The 15,560-nt window shown below is 40.1% G+C and overlaps 1 protein-coding gene across 2 annotated transcripts; it reads left to right on the top strand.

The window, feature by feature from the left end:
• Positions 1 to 390: 390 nt before the first annotated feature.
• On the top strand, positions 391 to 11,421 carry LOC310963436 (neutral cholesterol ester hydrolase 1-like). Of its 2 annotated transcripts, XM_083936279.1 has the most exons (6): positions 391 to 554; positions 2,614 to 2,836; positions 3,111 to 3,180; positions 3,642 to 3,813; positions 3,931 to 4,327; positions 11,338 to 11,421. In XM_083936279.1, exons 1-6 carry the CDS (start codon positions 420 to 422, stop codon positions 11,409 to 11,411), a joined length of 1,071 nt encoding a protein of 356 aa, XP_083792405.1. In that variant the 5' UTR covers positions 391 to 419; the 3' UTR covers positions 11,412 to 11,421. The 2 variants fall into 2 exon arrangements, with proteins under 2 accessions (XP_083792405.1, XP_083792404.1); XM_083936278.1 differs by lacking the exon at positions 11,338 to 11,421 and having other exon boundaries at positions 3,931 to 5,608.
• The last annotated feature ends 4,139 nt before the right edge of the window (positions 11,422 to 15,560 follow it).

Raw genomic sequence — 15,560 nt, 5'->3', positions numbered from 1 at the left:
ATTCACAGAGACTTAAAGTTTTACACATAGACATTCTATGAATCAAACAAAGGAAGGAGGATCGTTATTTTGACTGATTATACTTTCAGAAAAGCTACTATATGAACTATTAATCTTCTATAAATAAATGAGTTGGTAATATTGCTGTCAGAAAAAAACTACATTTCCCATCAGCAAACTCCTTACGCAATGATAACGCTACTTCCTGGAACAACATTTCAAAATAAGAGAATTTTCGCCACTGCTGCGATGAGCTCAACTGCAAAAAGTAGTCTCGGCTTTTATTTTGAAGTCGGGGTCATTCCTCCGTGTTTCGTCGATCCCTTTACGAAGACACCGACCGCCCGTAAACTGGGGGGAGTAGTTACAGTAGTCCTGTATGAACGGTAAGGCTCCAGGCAGGTGAAAGTCCCGCCGCGATGAGGCTCCGTTTGGCCGGGGCCGTGCTGCTGTCGGCGGCCGCCTACTACGTCTACCTGCCGCTACCGAGCGGCGTGAGCGAGCCGTGGAAGCTGATGCTGCTGGACGCGCTCTTCAGGAGCTTCATGCAGGCGGTGAGAGCTGGAGGAAGGATGCACTGGGGGGCAGGTTGATGCACCGGGGGACAGGTTGATGCACCGGGGGACGGGTCGATTCACCGGGGGACCGGTTGTTGCAAAGGGGGGCAGGTTGATGCAAAGGGGGGCAGGTTGATGCAAAGGGGGGCAGGTTAATGCACCGGGGGACGGGTTGATGCAAAGGGGGGCAGGTTGATTTACCGGGGGACGGGTTGATGCAAAGGGGGGCAGGTTGATTTACCGGGGGACGGGTTGATTCACCGGGGGGACAGGTCGATGTACCGTGGGACGGGTTGATGCACCGGGGAACAGGTTGATGCACCGGGGGATGGTTTGATTCACAGGGGGACAGTTTGATGCACCGGGGAACAGGTTGATGCAAAGGGGGGCAGGTTGATTCAAAGGGGTACAGGTTAATGCACCGTGGGACGGGTTGATGCACCGGGGGACAGTTTGATGCACCGGGAACAGGTCGATGCACCGTGGGACGGGTTGATGCACCGGGGGATGGGTTGATTCACAGGGGGACAGGTTGATGTGAGGTAAAATAAGAGTATTTATTTCCATAATTGACAGAAGAGTCAGAGCAGAAAGACATTAGAGCAGGGTGAGGAGTGATATATTGAAGGCATATATAACTTTGATGTTGCACGTAACCACAGAATGAATTTGGAAATAATTATATTATGATAATAGAACAACAGATTCCAATAAAACAGTATAAAAGATAGAAACAAACATGGATGTATCCTTAGACAATGGGCCCCTGTGCACAGACATGTTAGAGACCCCCCCACTCTGTCTACGTAGGAACAAGACACCCATATTAAAGAGGCGCCTTTTAGTCGTTTTATTTCTCTTTTGGGTAATTTTACCTCCATTTACAGTTGTTTTGTATGTCTTTGTAATTGTTTTGAATCTATTTCTAGTCGTTTTGCATCTTTTTGTAGTGTTTTGCATCTGTTCTTATTCATTGAGCTTCTTTTTGTGGTGGTTTTGCAGCAATTTTTAGACACTGCATCTTTTTGTGTTGGTTTGCATCTATTTTTAGTCATTTGGGCGAAAACACGATCATTTATCATCATATATTGAGATAACAAAGTGTCTTGACTAAACAAGAACATAAATTTAAGTTCCTCAGAAAGTTTTATCTAAAATACCTGAGAGTATTATTAATTGCAGTTTTGGTTTATAATTAAAATCTTTTATCCTAAAACGTATAACATATCTTTGCATTTTCCACATTTTTCCTTGATGGTGGTAAATAAAATGACCTTTGACTTGTTTTGTGCACACCTGACGGAGCTGTAACTCTTGTGTAACACGTTAGTTAAGCTAAGCTGCAGCAGCAGTAACACACCCAAACCGTATGATCTAATAAGTCATTGTTGGGCAACAAGTTTCTCCACACAGTCAAAGGGCAGGGCTCACCCACTCGGAGATCTTATCTTATTAAAAAAACAAGTAAATATCAAATCAATCAAATCATAAGTTTTGGAGTAAAGCTCCAACTTTCCACTTTCACTCCTCTTTATATTCTGAAGGTTTTTAGTTCCACAGCCTCATTTAGACAACAGTTATTCATAAAATAAGCTATCTGTAAAAACCTTTGACTCTAATGTGTCAACAAAATGAGAGAGGCTGCTTTTATCCAATGTTCACATTTCTCTTCTGGAAATTATCTATTTATTAACTATTGTTTAGCCTGATGGAATAAATGCCTTAGTAGTTAGTATTTTATCTGTTTTGTGAATATACTAAACTGACTCTGACACACATATTTAATTCGAGAATGCCTCATTTGCATATTTAAACATAACAAATCAGAAATATATCACATCAGACATAACTGTCTTAAAGGTCGTAATCAGTGTGGGAAATGTCATGCTGATATATACACCTGTAGTGTCTCACATTCATTTCCTCACACTGCTTTCACACATAAAGACCTGATTTATGTCCATAAAGTTTGGTTTTGGTGTCTTTGGATCCCCCTTCGTCTCCTCTGCAGAAAACCTCCTCCACCCGTGAAATAACTGTCTGTTTGTGTTTGCAGAGCGACGTGGCTCACACGCTCGGCGTGTGCCATCGGGTCCACCTGTTGAACCGGGTGGTGTCCTGGGTGGAGGAGATCGAGGCTCGGTCCTGCCCCGCCGTGTACGTGACAGACTCCACGCTGGCCGGCGTGCCCGCCCGAGTCTTCCAGCCGAAGACGGGGAAGCAGCTTAAACGGGGAGTCCTGTATTTCCACGGGGGTGGATGGGCACTGGGCAGCGGACGTGAGTGTCGATTTTTAAAAACTCTGCAGAAAAGGAGGATTTTTATTTGTCATAAACACGTGCAATAACAATAACAACAATATTTCAGCATTGTTAGTATTACAACCATCAGTGAAATACAAGAAATGATTATTAACTTAAATTGCATTGATTTATTTAGATTTTTCTCTTCTATAAAACTCATTGGGTTGATTATTATAAAAAATCGAATAAAAAAAGCAAAACAACAGCAACATTCATCGCTGCCGTAAACTAATATCTTCCTGCTTCACAGGGATGCGATCGTACGACCTGCTTTGTCGTAAAATGGCGGAGGACCTGGACTCTGTCGTCCTGTCTGTCGAGTAAGTTCACCAGTTTTATACTCACCGAGTGTTGCCTTGAATTCATGAAGAAAACTTTTGTGTCGTGCCTCTATTAGGTAAGGGATTCTTCTTCTTCTTCTTTCTTCTTCTACGCTGAACAGAATCCAAACATGTAGAAAACTGATTAATTTAATAGAAAGCCGTGTTTAAAAACTGCAAAACTAGATAAAAACATCTGATTACAAACTGTCTTTAACTCGTCTTGGTCTTTTGTCTTGTTGGAGGATTATAATGATAATACACTTTATTTATAAAACACTTTTTATAACATAAAATGCAGCTTTACGAAAAACAAAATCAATAGCAGGTAAAACAGAAAAACACACAAAAAAAGAAAAACAATAATAAAATCCTAAAAAGATAAAGTAGGATATGAAAGAATAGTTAATAATATTAACACAAAAGCATCTGTCTCCCCCTGTGATATCTTGTTGCTAAAGTTACCGTCTTGCTCCGGAGGCGGTGTTCCCGGATCAGTACCATGATGCGATGGCGGCATCGCGGGCCTTTCTGTCGCCTCAGGTGTTGGAGCGCTACGGCGTCGATCCAGAGAGGCTGTGTGTCTCTGGGGACAGTGCAGGGGCAAACCTGGCTGCCGCTGTGGCACAGGAGGTAACACACACACATTTACACACACTTTAACACACACATCTCACAACATAATATCAGTAAATTAATTCATATTAAACAACGATATCATGTTGATCTAAAGCCCGTCTGTGTCCACAGCTCGGCTCAGATGACAGTTTGGCGGCAAAGTTCAAGCTCCAGGCGTTGATCTACCCGGTGCTGCAGGCACTGGATTTCCACACGCCGTCCTACCAGCAGAACCGGGCTGTGCCCATCCTCTACAGACCTGTCATGGCTCGTTTCTGGCTGCAGTACCTGGGCGCCGATACCTCCCTAGCGCCCCTCCTGCTTGCCAACAACCACAGCTCGCTGGACCAGCCGGCTATCAGCGGTGACACGCGCTCCAAGCTGGACTGGACCACTTTGCTCCCGGCCGAACGCAGGAAGCACTTCCGGCAGGTTGTGAGAGAAACGGGATCGCCGGCGGTGATGGGCGAGATACCGGAGCTGATGGATGTGAGGGCGGCGCCGCTGCTGGCGGAGCAAAGAGTTCTGGGTAGGACACCTAAAGCATACGTGATGACTTGTGAGTTTGACGTGCTGAGGGATGACGGGTTGATGTACGTCAGGCGCCTGCAGGACGCCGGCATAACGGTGACCAGCGATCACTACGAGGATGGTTTTCACGGCTGCATGGTGTTTGCGTTCCTGCCGATGGTGTCGAGCGTAGGACGGAGGAGCATGGACAACTACATCCACTGGCTCGACCAGAACCTGTAGAACCTGCTCCGGGTCCTCGTGAACCAAAGACGGAGCACAAAGTCCGGTACTTGAAAAGCTTTGTGTTGGATCGGCATTGACGAGACGCGTCTTTGAATTACGACAAACGTGATCCATGTTTGATCTACTGTGTCGGCTGCTGTTTCTGCAGAATATGTTAAATATATAAACATCGAAGCAAACGCTCTTGATATACTTGCTTTCCACCAACGTGTATGTGTCGCAGAGGGGCTGCAAAATGGGCGTTTTTCTTCAGACTCAGCTCCCGCACGCTCCTCATTCAGATAGTTCACGTAAACTTACTGTAGATGTTTTTTTAATTTGAAACTGGACTTGCTGGCAGGATAAGCTGCACGCTCGGAAACTTCAAAGCGGGTTTACCAGACGCAAAGTGCAACACAACGTTCTTTCAGCGATCGTTTCGGCATCAAGTCTATATTTTCTTGGGTCGCGAGCAGGTTAGATGTGTCGATGCTAGGACTACCGGTAAATTAGATGACCGTTTGTGAGCAAGTGCCGTCCTGTATTTTAATTTTTTTTTAAAGCTGAGCATCTTCTCTGACTCCTGAATAACCAAAACACTTTTAATCAAATGTAACCAAAGAAAGTGACCAAAGCGTCAAAGGCCAGAAATCCAACCAAACGACGGGATAGTAAAGGCTCATTATTTTTTATTTTAGGTGGTCTCTCCATCAAAACAATAACAAAACACTGAGCTGTGTGATGAATTAAATGAATTAAGAACAATTTCAACACTGAATGAAACAGTTTCATGTAAGAGAAAAATCTCTGATGCTCTGAGCTGCCGCTAACGCTTCAAACACAGAGTTAAAAACCAATGTCAAGAATGTTTGTCTGAAAAGCCTTGAATATTCTGCCTAACGTACTTCAAATCTGAGTCCTTTTTAAGGTCAAAGTTCATGCTTTTATCCTTTTACGCTGCACTGAATGTGTGTGTGTGTGTGTGTGTGTGTGTGTGTGTGTGTGTGTGTGTGTGTGTGTGTGTGTGTGTGTGTGTGTGTGTGTGTGTGTGTGTGTGTGTGTGTGTGTGTGTGTGTGTGTGTGTGTGTGTGTGTGTGTGTGTGTGTGTGTGTGTGTGTGTGTGTGTGTGTGTGTGTGTGTGTGTGTGTGTGTGTGTGTGTGTGTGTTCACAGCTGAGTATACTCACTGGAATGTGCAATACTGTATGTTTGAAACTCACTCTCTGACGACCACTGTACTGCAGAGGCCATGATGATGATGGCTGTGAAATATATGCAAGAATTACTGTATTACCACGAGAGACAAGCCCACAGATAGACTATGGTGTTTCCGCTGGCCTTAAACTGATATAATGAGCCGGTGACAGCGAGCGTCAGACAGACTCTGTTTGTTTTGTCTGCTTTTGGCCCAAAGCGACAGTGAGCCAAGAGCCGAGCAAACTAAAGATCCTGTGAGTTATTATAAAGAGATGATCAAATGAATGACTTACTATCTAAAAAAAATTCAAAATAATGAGAAACTTTATCATAATGACTTAATATCTCTAAATAATGACTTAATATCTCTAAATAATGACTTAGTATCTCTAAATAATGACTTTATATCTCTAAATAATGACTTTATATCTCTAAATAATGACTTAATATCTCTAAATAATGACTTAATATCTAAATAAAGACTTAATATCTCTAAATAATGACTTAATATCTCTAAATAATGACTTAGTATCTCTAAATAATGACTTAATATCTCTAAATAATGACTTAGTATCTCTAAATAATGACTTAATATCTCTAAATAATTACTTAGTATCTCTAAATAATGACCCTGTGGACTTGGTTGTATGTCTGGGGAAGACGTTTCCCCTCTCATCCAAGAGGCTTCATCAGTTCATGTACGCAGCTGAATCTAAAGATCTCTACACTGGAGAAACAAAACAACCACTGCATAAACGCATGGCCCAACACAGGAGAGCTAACTCCTCAGGCCTGGACTCTGCTGTCCACTTACATCTCAAAGAGAAAGCCCAATCCTTTGATGACAACAATGTCCTCATCCTGGACAGAGAGGACACATGGTTTGAAAGAGGAGTAAAAGAAGCCATATATGCAAAAGTAGAGAAACCATCGCTAAACAGAGGAGGAGGTCTGAGACACCACTTATCTCCAATTTACAATGCTGCCCTTTCATCCCTTTAGGAGATTCAACAATCTAACCTCAAAGAACAACTGTTTACAAATGGCCTCCTGTGACTCCAATGACTGTGGTTCAGACTCAATAGAGCACTAACAAAGACCAAACCTACTTTCCACCAACGACTGTCACTCTAACGACAGGCGTTGGCACTTGGAGCACAAAGGGTTCCAGTGACATCATCGGTAACAGGTTAAATACCTGGATCTCCACACCAGATAGTTGGACCAGTCCCAGCCTGGTCAGATGCGTACATGAACTGATGAAGCCTCTTGGATGAGAGGGGAAACGTTTTCATAGACAAATAAACAAGTCCGGTTGCTTTTGACTGAAATTGATTTGGGGATTAAATAATGACCAAAATAATAACTTGCTTATCTCAGAATAATTATTTTGTGTCTTCTGAGAGTTTCTTATTATTTTTAAGCGAAATAGGTCATTATGTTGCGATGCTAAGTCCTGATTATGAGAACATTTCTTATTATAATGACTTACAGGATCTTCTTAGTTTATTCCTCACATGTGGACAGACAGACGCACACATTTTGTAGTTTCTATTAAAGAGAGACTATGTTTGATATGCATGTAGTAAAATATGTCCTTTTATTAATAAAACATGAAATCAGAAAAGCTAACGTGGACTGTAGAGGAAGGCTTTTGAATGTTTTTAGCGCTGTAATTTTAATGCTGTATTTAAAATTAAACATTAGATATTGTATAAATAAGGTTTTAATATAAACAAGGGTTATGCAACAGGTTGTGTCAGGCCAAGCAGACGCTCAAAACTGGCCCCAGATGTACTCCTGCAGCGCCTAATAAATCCCATAATAGCGGTTTTATTTGCTTGAGACAACTTGACTGGTATTTGGGAGCAAGGATCACAATGTTTTCTTTGTGTCTTCTTTAAATAATGTGCTGTGCGTGTTTTATCATGTGATGTTTTTTTCCTTTCAAAGGGGATATTTCTGTCAGCACACATGTTTTAGTATGTGAAAGCGTGAAAATTCCTAAAATAATGTTTTTGCTGTGATTATAAAGGACAAGAGCGGCTGCAAGAAATGTGCAACTGCAGAGGGCGGCCATATTGAAGCTAAATGAAATATGCTATGTCATACATAGAGCTGTTAAACATTTGTCCAAATGATGCAAAAAGAAGAAAAAATATATATACACAGTGAAATATGATCCAAACATATTATTTTTCTGCATATCATATCTAATTTCCTTTTGTTATTGGCACAATTAATTGTTCGATTCACTTTTTAAGACCTAATGAAGAAGAATTGTTGCTTTTTTCTTTTTTCTGACATTAACAGACTTCATAATGAATTGAGAAATCAATGCGAACATTATCCAGTAATAAAACAATGATAATTATCTCAGCGTGAGGTCTGTTTTTAGTGGCTGTTCTGGGGCTGTGATCATCACACATGAACAGCAGATGTTTGTTTGTTTGCAGCTGTTGTGGAGTTCGTTTTCTCCTGAATGAAAGATAAATGATCATTAGTTGCAGCCCCCAAAATCACATGAGAAAAACTATTTCACACTATATTTCTACACTGCAGACCAAAATCTTGATTTATTCTGAAATATTATTTTTCATTGTTCATAATTTGATAGAATATTCTCTGTCTATACCACTGCTGCACTAAGATGTTTTTAAATAACCAAGGCACTTCAACAAAAACCTTTATTTTGTGGGAAAAAAACAGAGATCAAAGTATCTTGGCTATGACTTTGTCACCGAGGATTTTCCAGAGATTCTCTATGGGGTTTACATCTGGACTCTGACACTTCCTCCTCCAAATTGAACTGACTTCTTTAGACACTTTGGGTTCAGTCGTTCCCAGTCCGACACTGAACATAGTTTCCATCAGACCCAAATAAATGGAACTTTAATGTCATGTCCTGGTTTGGGGATGTTTTCTGCAGCAGGAGTTTGGGCCGTCCACACGAACGTGGATGTTTTTGAAAGCACGTGTTTCTCTGCACGGTTCGGCCTTTCATCCACACCTAACCACAGTTGTGGGCTCCTGAAACTATTTTGTAAGCGGAGTCCAGGGTGAACTTTAGTGAAAAGTCCAGTTTCAGCAGTCATGTGTGGACAGGAAAACTGAGGAAAGCCATCATTTCTTGTTGACATTGTTTGACGTCATACTGTGCGACAGTAAACAGTCAGTTGTATCCATGGAGACTTGTGGATCACTTTAGACGTGACCAGCTGACAGAGTTGTTGTTACAGACGACCTCGCCAAAATACTACTGCTATTAGCAACTTCTCAGCACTTTGTGTGTGTCTCACTGTCAGTCCACACGAAGGAATCTACCCATCCTCGGTTCAACATTGTTGTTTTTCTGGTATGAAATTTTCCAGCTTTGTGATTGGCTAAAATTTCCTTCCTGTGAGTGCTATTACCACCTTCTGCTTAGGCATGTTCATGACATTGAGGTGGATTTTGCGGTTTCATGTTGACTGAGATATTTTTTATCACACCGGTGGGCAATAAGAGTTCTGTTAAAAAAATCCCTTTGTTTGTGTGAACTAGGCCCAAATGTTTATGTGAACCTCCTTCAGCAACTGCAACACCTTCACTGTTATTGTCTCCAATCAGCTGCAATGCCCCCTATCACACTGTGAAACAGGTGAAGCAGTTAACTGAAGCTCAGAATATTGAAACAAGGAAATGCCCAGAGTCCAGATCTAAACCCTATAGAGAATCTCTGGAAAATCCTTGGTGACAAAGTAATGATTAAGAAACCCACTCCAGTTAGTGAACCTTGGAAGAGACTGAAGAAGACTGGACCCAGATCAAACCAGAGCAGTGTGAGAAACTAGTGATGTCCTGTGGGCGCAGATGTGCTGAAGTCATTCAAAGCTGTGGTCTCTACACTTCCTGTTCATTTTTCAATCCTAGAGAAGAAAACATTGTTGAAATCTTCTCTTCTGACACAATGTATATGTTTAAAAGTGATTTTCAGATGCATGTTTTCAAGACAGACAAACTTCATGCAGGTAAATTAAAGATAAATGTTTTGCTTTATCTATTTAAACTTTACACTAACTGTGAGACCAAGATGTATCATCGCCTGTACGTCCCTCCTCATGTTAGTTTTATGCCTGTTTATCATGGAACATACAAAACTGACTTGACGGAGAGTTCACTCAGTTCACCAGTTTCAAACTGGCAACCAGATGTGTCTAGGTTTTTGTGCTTTGAACGTCACAGTCACTATATTCCACTTCAGCCTTAATTAATAATCCATAACTGTGATGGTAACGGGTCGTCTACTGTATCTGCACACAATGTTTAAAGGTTCACAATTTACTTTTCTGTGATTTATTTATGAAAATTAAAATATTTTAATGACACGTTGAGATTCTTTGGATTCTTGTTCTGTGCAAACTCAACAGTCACACACATTTTATTTAAGGGAATTAATTAATAATTAGAATATTCAAACAAATAGTGAGTGAGTGTATTTTGTGAAAAATAATAAACAATATAGTTATTAGGCTATGGTGGATTACGTTATTACAGATGTTAGAAATGTAACAATGTGTTTGTTTATATATTTTTTAATTATTATTATCAATAGCTTACTTTACATACATATATATTAGTCAAAATATACATAAACATATTGTATTTTCTGTAAAAGTATGTTTGTGTTTATTGAGTTGTATTTTTTCAGTTATATCCCAATATTACGTTATAATAAGTATTTAAAATATGGTTTGATGGTTAATATTTGTTATTTTACTATATGTTACTATTTATAATAATTAGTTAGGTATTAAAATATATTATAGTAATTAATTCTGATTATTAGTAATCACATATTGCTCATTAAAACACTAAAGTTACTAAACCATAGCTTAGTAATTATTATTATAAGTATTAAAGAAATACTAATCTCTTTCAAGTTATAGTTATTAATTATTAAGTTGCAGTTTAAAGGTTAATTATATTTATTGGTTATTTAAAAATATAGCAAAATTCCATTTAAGTATAGTTAGCCTGTTAAAGTTTATTATGTGACTATTTAATGGTATTAGTTATTATAGATATTAGTCATTATCAGTCTCTTTTCAATAAATGCACTTAGAATTTCAAAATAAAAGTCTGACACAGGAGATGGCGCCAAATCCCCCTCCTGAACATCATCAGTAATTCAGCTGTGATAAATAACTGTAGATATTATTAATCACATGAATCATGTGGTTTTATTCCCTTTCTTCTCATTTTCATCTCAATGGTTTATGAGCATTATGCCCATTTTAGTTATTTTTAAATGTTTCAAAATATTAATACAAACATTAAAAAAACACACTTTACGTAGATATTCTTATTGGTATTGTTGTTATTATAGATATTGCATGTTGCTGTTGCTCATGAAAGAATTTTTGGGTCTCTGTCTATAATAAGTGATATAGTGTGTTCTAGACCGACTCGACATGTACAGTGTCTTTAAATAACTTTTGTTATGATTTGGCTTAACTAACTAACTAACAGAGTGTGATAAAAGTTCTCACTTCCTCCATCTGTGTGAAAGCAGCTCAGCCTCCTCACGGGATATCAAGAGTTGACTTCTCTCGTCTCCGTCCTTCAGGTGGAGTCCTGCAGAGAAACATAAACCCGTCAGATGAATGCGACAGAATGCAACACACCTGTCAGATCACGTGAGAACACAGAGGTGAGCTGCTCCTGGCCAGACAGGTCTGTTTGTTGCATCAGGACTGCCACAGGGCATGTGTGTGTGAAGCTGCTCATGAAGCTACTCTATGAACTGCAGTATTTGACGTTTCCATGCTGGCTTCATTTCTCAGACCCGGAGGGTGCTGCTTGATGTAAGCTAAGTAGTGCTACAGTGATTTGTACTTGCTGCTTCATGGCCAAATGTTGCACACTCGCAAAAAGAAATCAAGAAAAACTGAACTACAGACGTACAGAGATGAGACATGAGATATATTTGGTTCATCTTTTATTTTGTTGTGGAGGGAAGCTACGAAATTCACTTACTAATTTGAACCTCGCTAGCGTGTGTGTGAGTGTGTGTCAGCCCCAGATCAGTTTGATTAGTGTGTTATTGCCCATCAGGACTTGATTATTTTATAGCTGTTTGTGTGGGTGGATCAGTGAAGCCTTCGACACTGCAGCTGCGTGTATTTGCTCACCCATTGTTTCTCCTATAACCACTTAATAGAGACACAGCAGAGCAGAGAGTTTATCCCAGCAGGGACGGATGTGTTACTGAACAGGCCGACGGCACACACCCAGGGACCCATGAAGTCAGCTGCAAAACCACCAAAAACTGACAACAAAGACCCTAAAATGATTACAAATAGATGCAAAAGCACTACAAAAAGATGCAAAATGACTAAAAATAGATGCAAAACCACCACAAAAAGATACAAAATGACTAAAAAGAGATGCAAAACCACTACAAAAAGATGCAAAATGACAAAAAATAAATGCAAAACCACCACAAAAAGATACAAAATGATTAAAAATAGATGCAAAACCACCACAAAAAGATGCAAAAGTCCTAAACAAAGATGCAAAACAACCACAAATAGATGCAAAATGATTAAAAATAGATGCAAAACCACCACAAAAGTATACAAAATTATTAATAATAGATGCAAAACCACCACAAAAGGATGCAAAATGACTAAAAATAGATGCAAAACCACCACAAAAAGATGCAAAATGACTTAAAATAGATGCAAAACCACCACAAAAAGATGCAAAATGACTAAAAATAGATGCAAATCCACCACAAAAAGATGCAAAATGACTAAAGTAGATGCAAAACCACCACAAAAGTATACAAAATTATTAATAATAGATGCAAAACCACCACAAAAGGATGCAAAATGACTAAAAATAGATGCAAAACCACCACAAAAAGATGCAAAATGACTAAATAAGGATGCAAAACCACCACAAAAGTATACAAAATTATTAATAATAGATGCAAAACCACCACAAAAGGATGCAAAATGTCTAAAAACAGACGCAAAACCATCACAAAAGTATACAAAATTATTAATAATAGATGCAAAACTACCACAAAAGGATGCAAAATGACTAAAAATAGATGCAAAACCACCACAAAAAGATGCAAAATGACTTAAAATAGATGCAAAACCACCACAAAAAAGATGCAAAATGACTTAAAATAGATGCAAAACCACCACAAAAAGATGCAAAATGACTTAAAATAGATGCAAAGCCACCACAAAAAGATGCAAAATGACTTAAAATAGATGCAAAACCACCACAAAAAGATGCAAAATGACTAAAAATAGATGTAAAACCACCACAAAAAGATGCAAAATGACTAAATATAGATGCACAACCACCGCAAAAGGATGCAAGATGACTAAAAACACGTAATTTCCGTTTACATATAGTAAGCCTGCATTTTTTATGAAAACAGTTTTTGTTGTGTGTTCATTTCAGTTTTTCCTCTCACATAAATCATTATTACAGAAACGTGTGCCGATGGATGCAACTTTTCTCTGTCACACAGGTTTGTGTTTAATGTCAGTAAAATGAATAATACTAAGTGATAAAGGCACTTCTGCATAAATAGACTCACATGGACAGGTACTACTTTTGTTTTAAAAAGTAAGATTTTAGCAAAAATGCATGTTTGGGGAAGCTCATTTTTCCCGCATACATCATAAATGTGTTTGTTTATTTAGATGTAAATCCAGGCTACTGTGAGTGACGGGGGAGAAGCTCCGCAGCTGCTGCTGCTCGTTGGGGAAAGAAACCGCAAAGTGACAGAACAGAGTCTCCAAACACAACGCTAGTCGTTTTTAACAAAGACATTTGGACCTGGCCACACTAGAACGCGTTTTCCTACAAACGCACATTTTTAATACCGGTTAGGCCGACCATCCACGCAGGGCTGGCGTTATTAGAGCCTGAAAACGGTCTTTTCTGTAACCAGGTCCCAGAGTGGGAATATTTGAGAACGCCCCCCATGGCGTTGTCGTCTGGACGGTGAAAGCTCGAAAGCTCAGACTTTGTTAACGCTGCCGGCATCTCCACACCTCGGACCTCTGACCCCCGTGGCGTCACATAACAAAAGTGCTGCTGCGTGAGAGGAGAGAGACAGACCCACAGACTGAACTGTGCCCTGAGCCACATGCATGGGAATGAATTAGGCCGACCACAGATTTCTCCCTTTTCCCTGATGCTCTGAGTAAGTCACTAAATTGGTCGCTAGTAGCTTTGTATAAATAAAGTTTCCAAGAAGGTCGCAAAAAGTAGTGAGACAGTGCCCGTCTGTGAGCTCCGTCTCTTCTTCTCTGTTGTTGTTGTATTTCTGTGGCAGTTACAGCGCCACACCCAGGCCTGGCATGTGTACTACAGTGTTTTCAGCTGGCTTCACTGGTTTCGTGTGGAGGCAGATATTTCTTGAGCCGTGTCGGTGTGGAGGGAAAACTTTTCAAGAACGGAGGGGGAAAAAAGGTCGTTTTCGATCGTGTGGACAGGCGCGAAGTGCCTGGGGATCGGTAAAGTCTCCGGATCAGTTCAGAACAATGGAATGTTTATTCTTCAAGATCGCTGATTCGCTCACTTAACTGTCAATCAAAAAAGGATTCCGCCTCAGACAGCTCATCCAATCATCATGCAGAAGCCGAGTGTCCGGGCCAGCCCACTGTCCCATAGACCCCCAGAGACTCTGAGCGTTCGATGGGCGGGACAAAGCCCAGCATTTATCCAATGAGCATTTAGTTTGGCTGCAGTGGAACAACCTGCTCTACACTTCCCCGTTGAAGTCAGTAGAAGCTGAGCGTCCGACTGTGTAAAGAGCTGTGGAGCTGTGTGGATGAATGAGAAGGAAGTTGCTCCGGTTACCTGTGATAAGTAGCTGATTCTGAACTAAAGATGAATGCTTTCTAGCGCGTATTTAGTCAATGAAATGTACAAACATCAGTACATATTTCAACACTTTTTTTTTGCTGACATTTTAGGGGTTTTAGCTTCCCTTGCAGTTATTGTAAAAGGCTGTTTTGATAAAGATTTGCTGTTGTTACTTCAATGCATCAGTTTTTAAAAAATCCTCTGTTCACCATGGAAGCATGAAACAAAAAGAAAGCGTGAGTAACTGATCTAAAGGATCATTTTGAAGTGTTCCTCCTTTAAACACAGGGAATTGACAATAAATACCCAAAGATGGCCGTATGCAGAGTGAAAAGGCTTGATGGAGCTGCTCACAGCTGCAGAACATTTAAACAACTCGGTAATGGTGCTGAGAAAGCTACAAAAAGATCTAAGACAACAAAAAGTATCACATTGTTGGAAAAACATGTCTCTTCGTGGAGTTTAAGTGTTTGATTGACACGCATATTGTATCGCTTACTGTTAATATAAAACTGTATTCTGATGAAAAAGGCTGACCACAATCATAAAGGCATGTGTGAAATTGAGACACAAAGTCAGGAAACATCACAGGGCCATGAAAGTTTTACGAGGTATTTTTGCACTTTGGTGGTCATCGTTAAAAAGTACCTGCAGGTTATAAAGACAGGCTTAAGAGACATAAAATCCCTGACTCTTCTTGTTAAAAGGGCTTGGAATTGAAAGTGTGTTACATTGATGCAAAACAAACCTCAGCTCTGTTGTTGTTGTCTGGAGCACAAGATGAAACCTCCACCGTGGTTTTAGGATATGAAGTCGGGGAACACTGAAAAAATCATCAGGTGGGACCGATGTGAGGAGATAACAACAGTGATGAGACGCTCTCAGCCGCCGTGTGAACATACATGTGTGTTTGTGCGTGACCCCGCGGAGGCCTGACTTCCTCCCTGCCTC

This window comes from Echiichthys vipera, assembly GCF_963691815.1.
Source record: "Echiichthys vipera genome assembly, chromosome: 21".
Taxonomy (NCBI): Eukaryota; Metazoa; Chordata; class Actinopteri; order Perciformes; family Trachinidae; genus Echiichthys; species Echiichthys vipera.
This window is presented reverse-complemented; position numbering and strand designations above follow the sequence as displayed.

Coding starts and splice junctions, on each gene's coding strand:
- LOC310963436 (XM_083936278.1), top strand. CDS start 420: ATGAGGCTCCGTTTGGCCGGGGCCGTGCTGCTGTCGGCGGCCGCCTAC. Junction 555..2,613: donor TCAGGAGCTTCATGCAGGCG/GTGAGAGCTGGA, acceptor TTGTGTTTGCAG/AGCGACGTGGCTCACACGCT. Junction 3,814..3,930: donor CTGCCGCTGTGGCACAGGAG/GTAACACACACA, acceptor CTGTGTCCACAG/CTCGGCTCAGATGACAGTTT.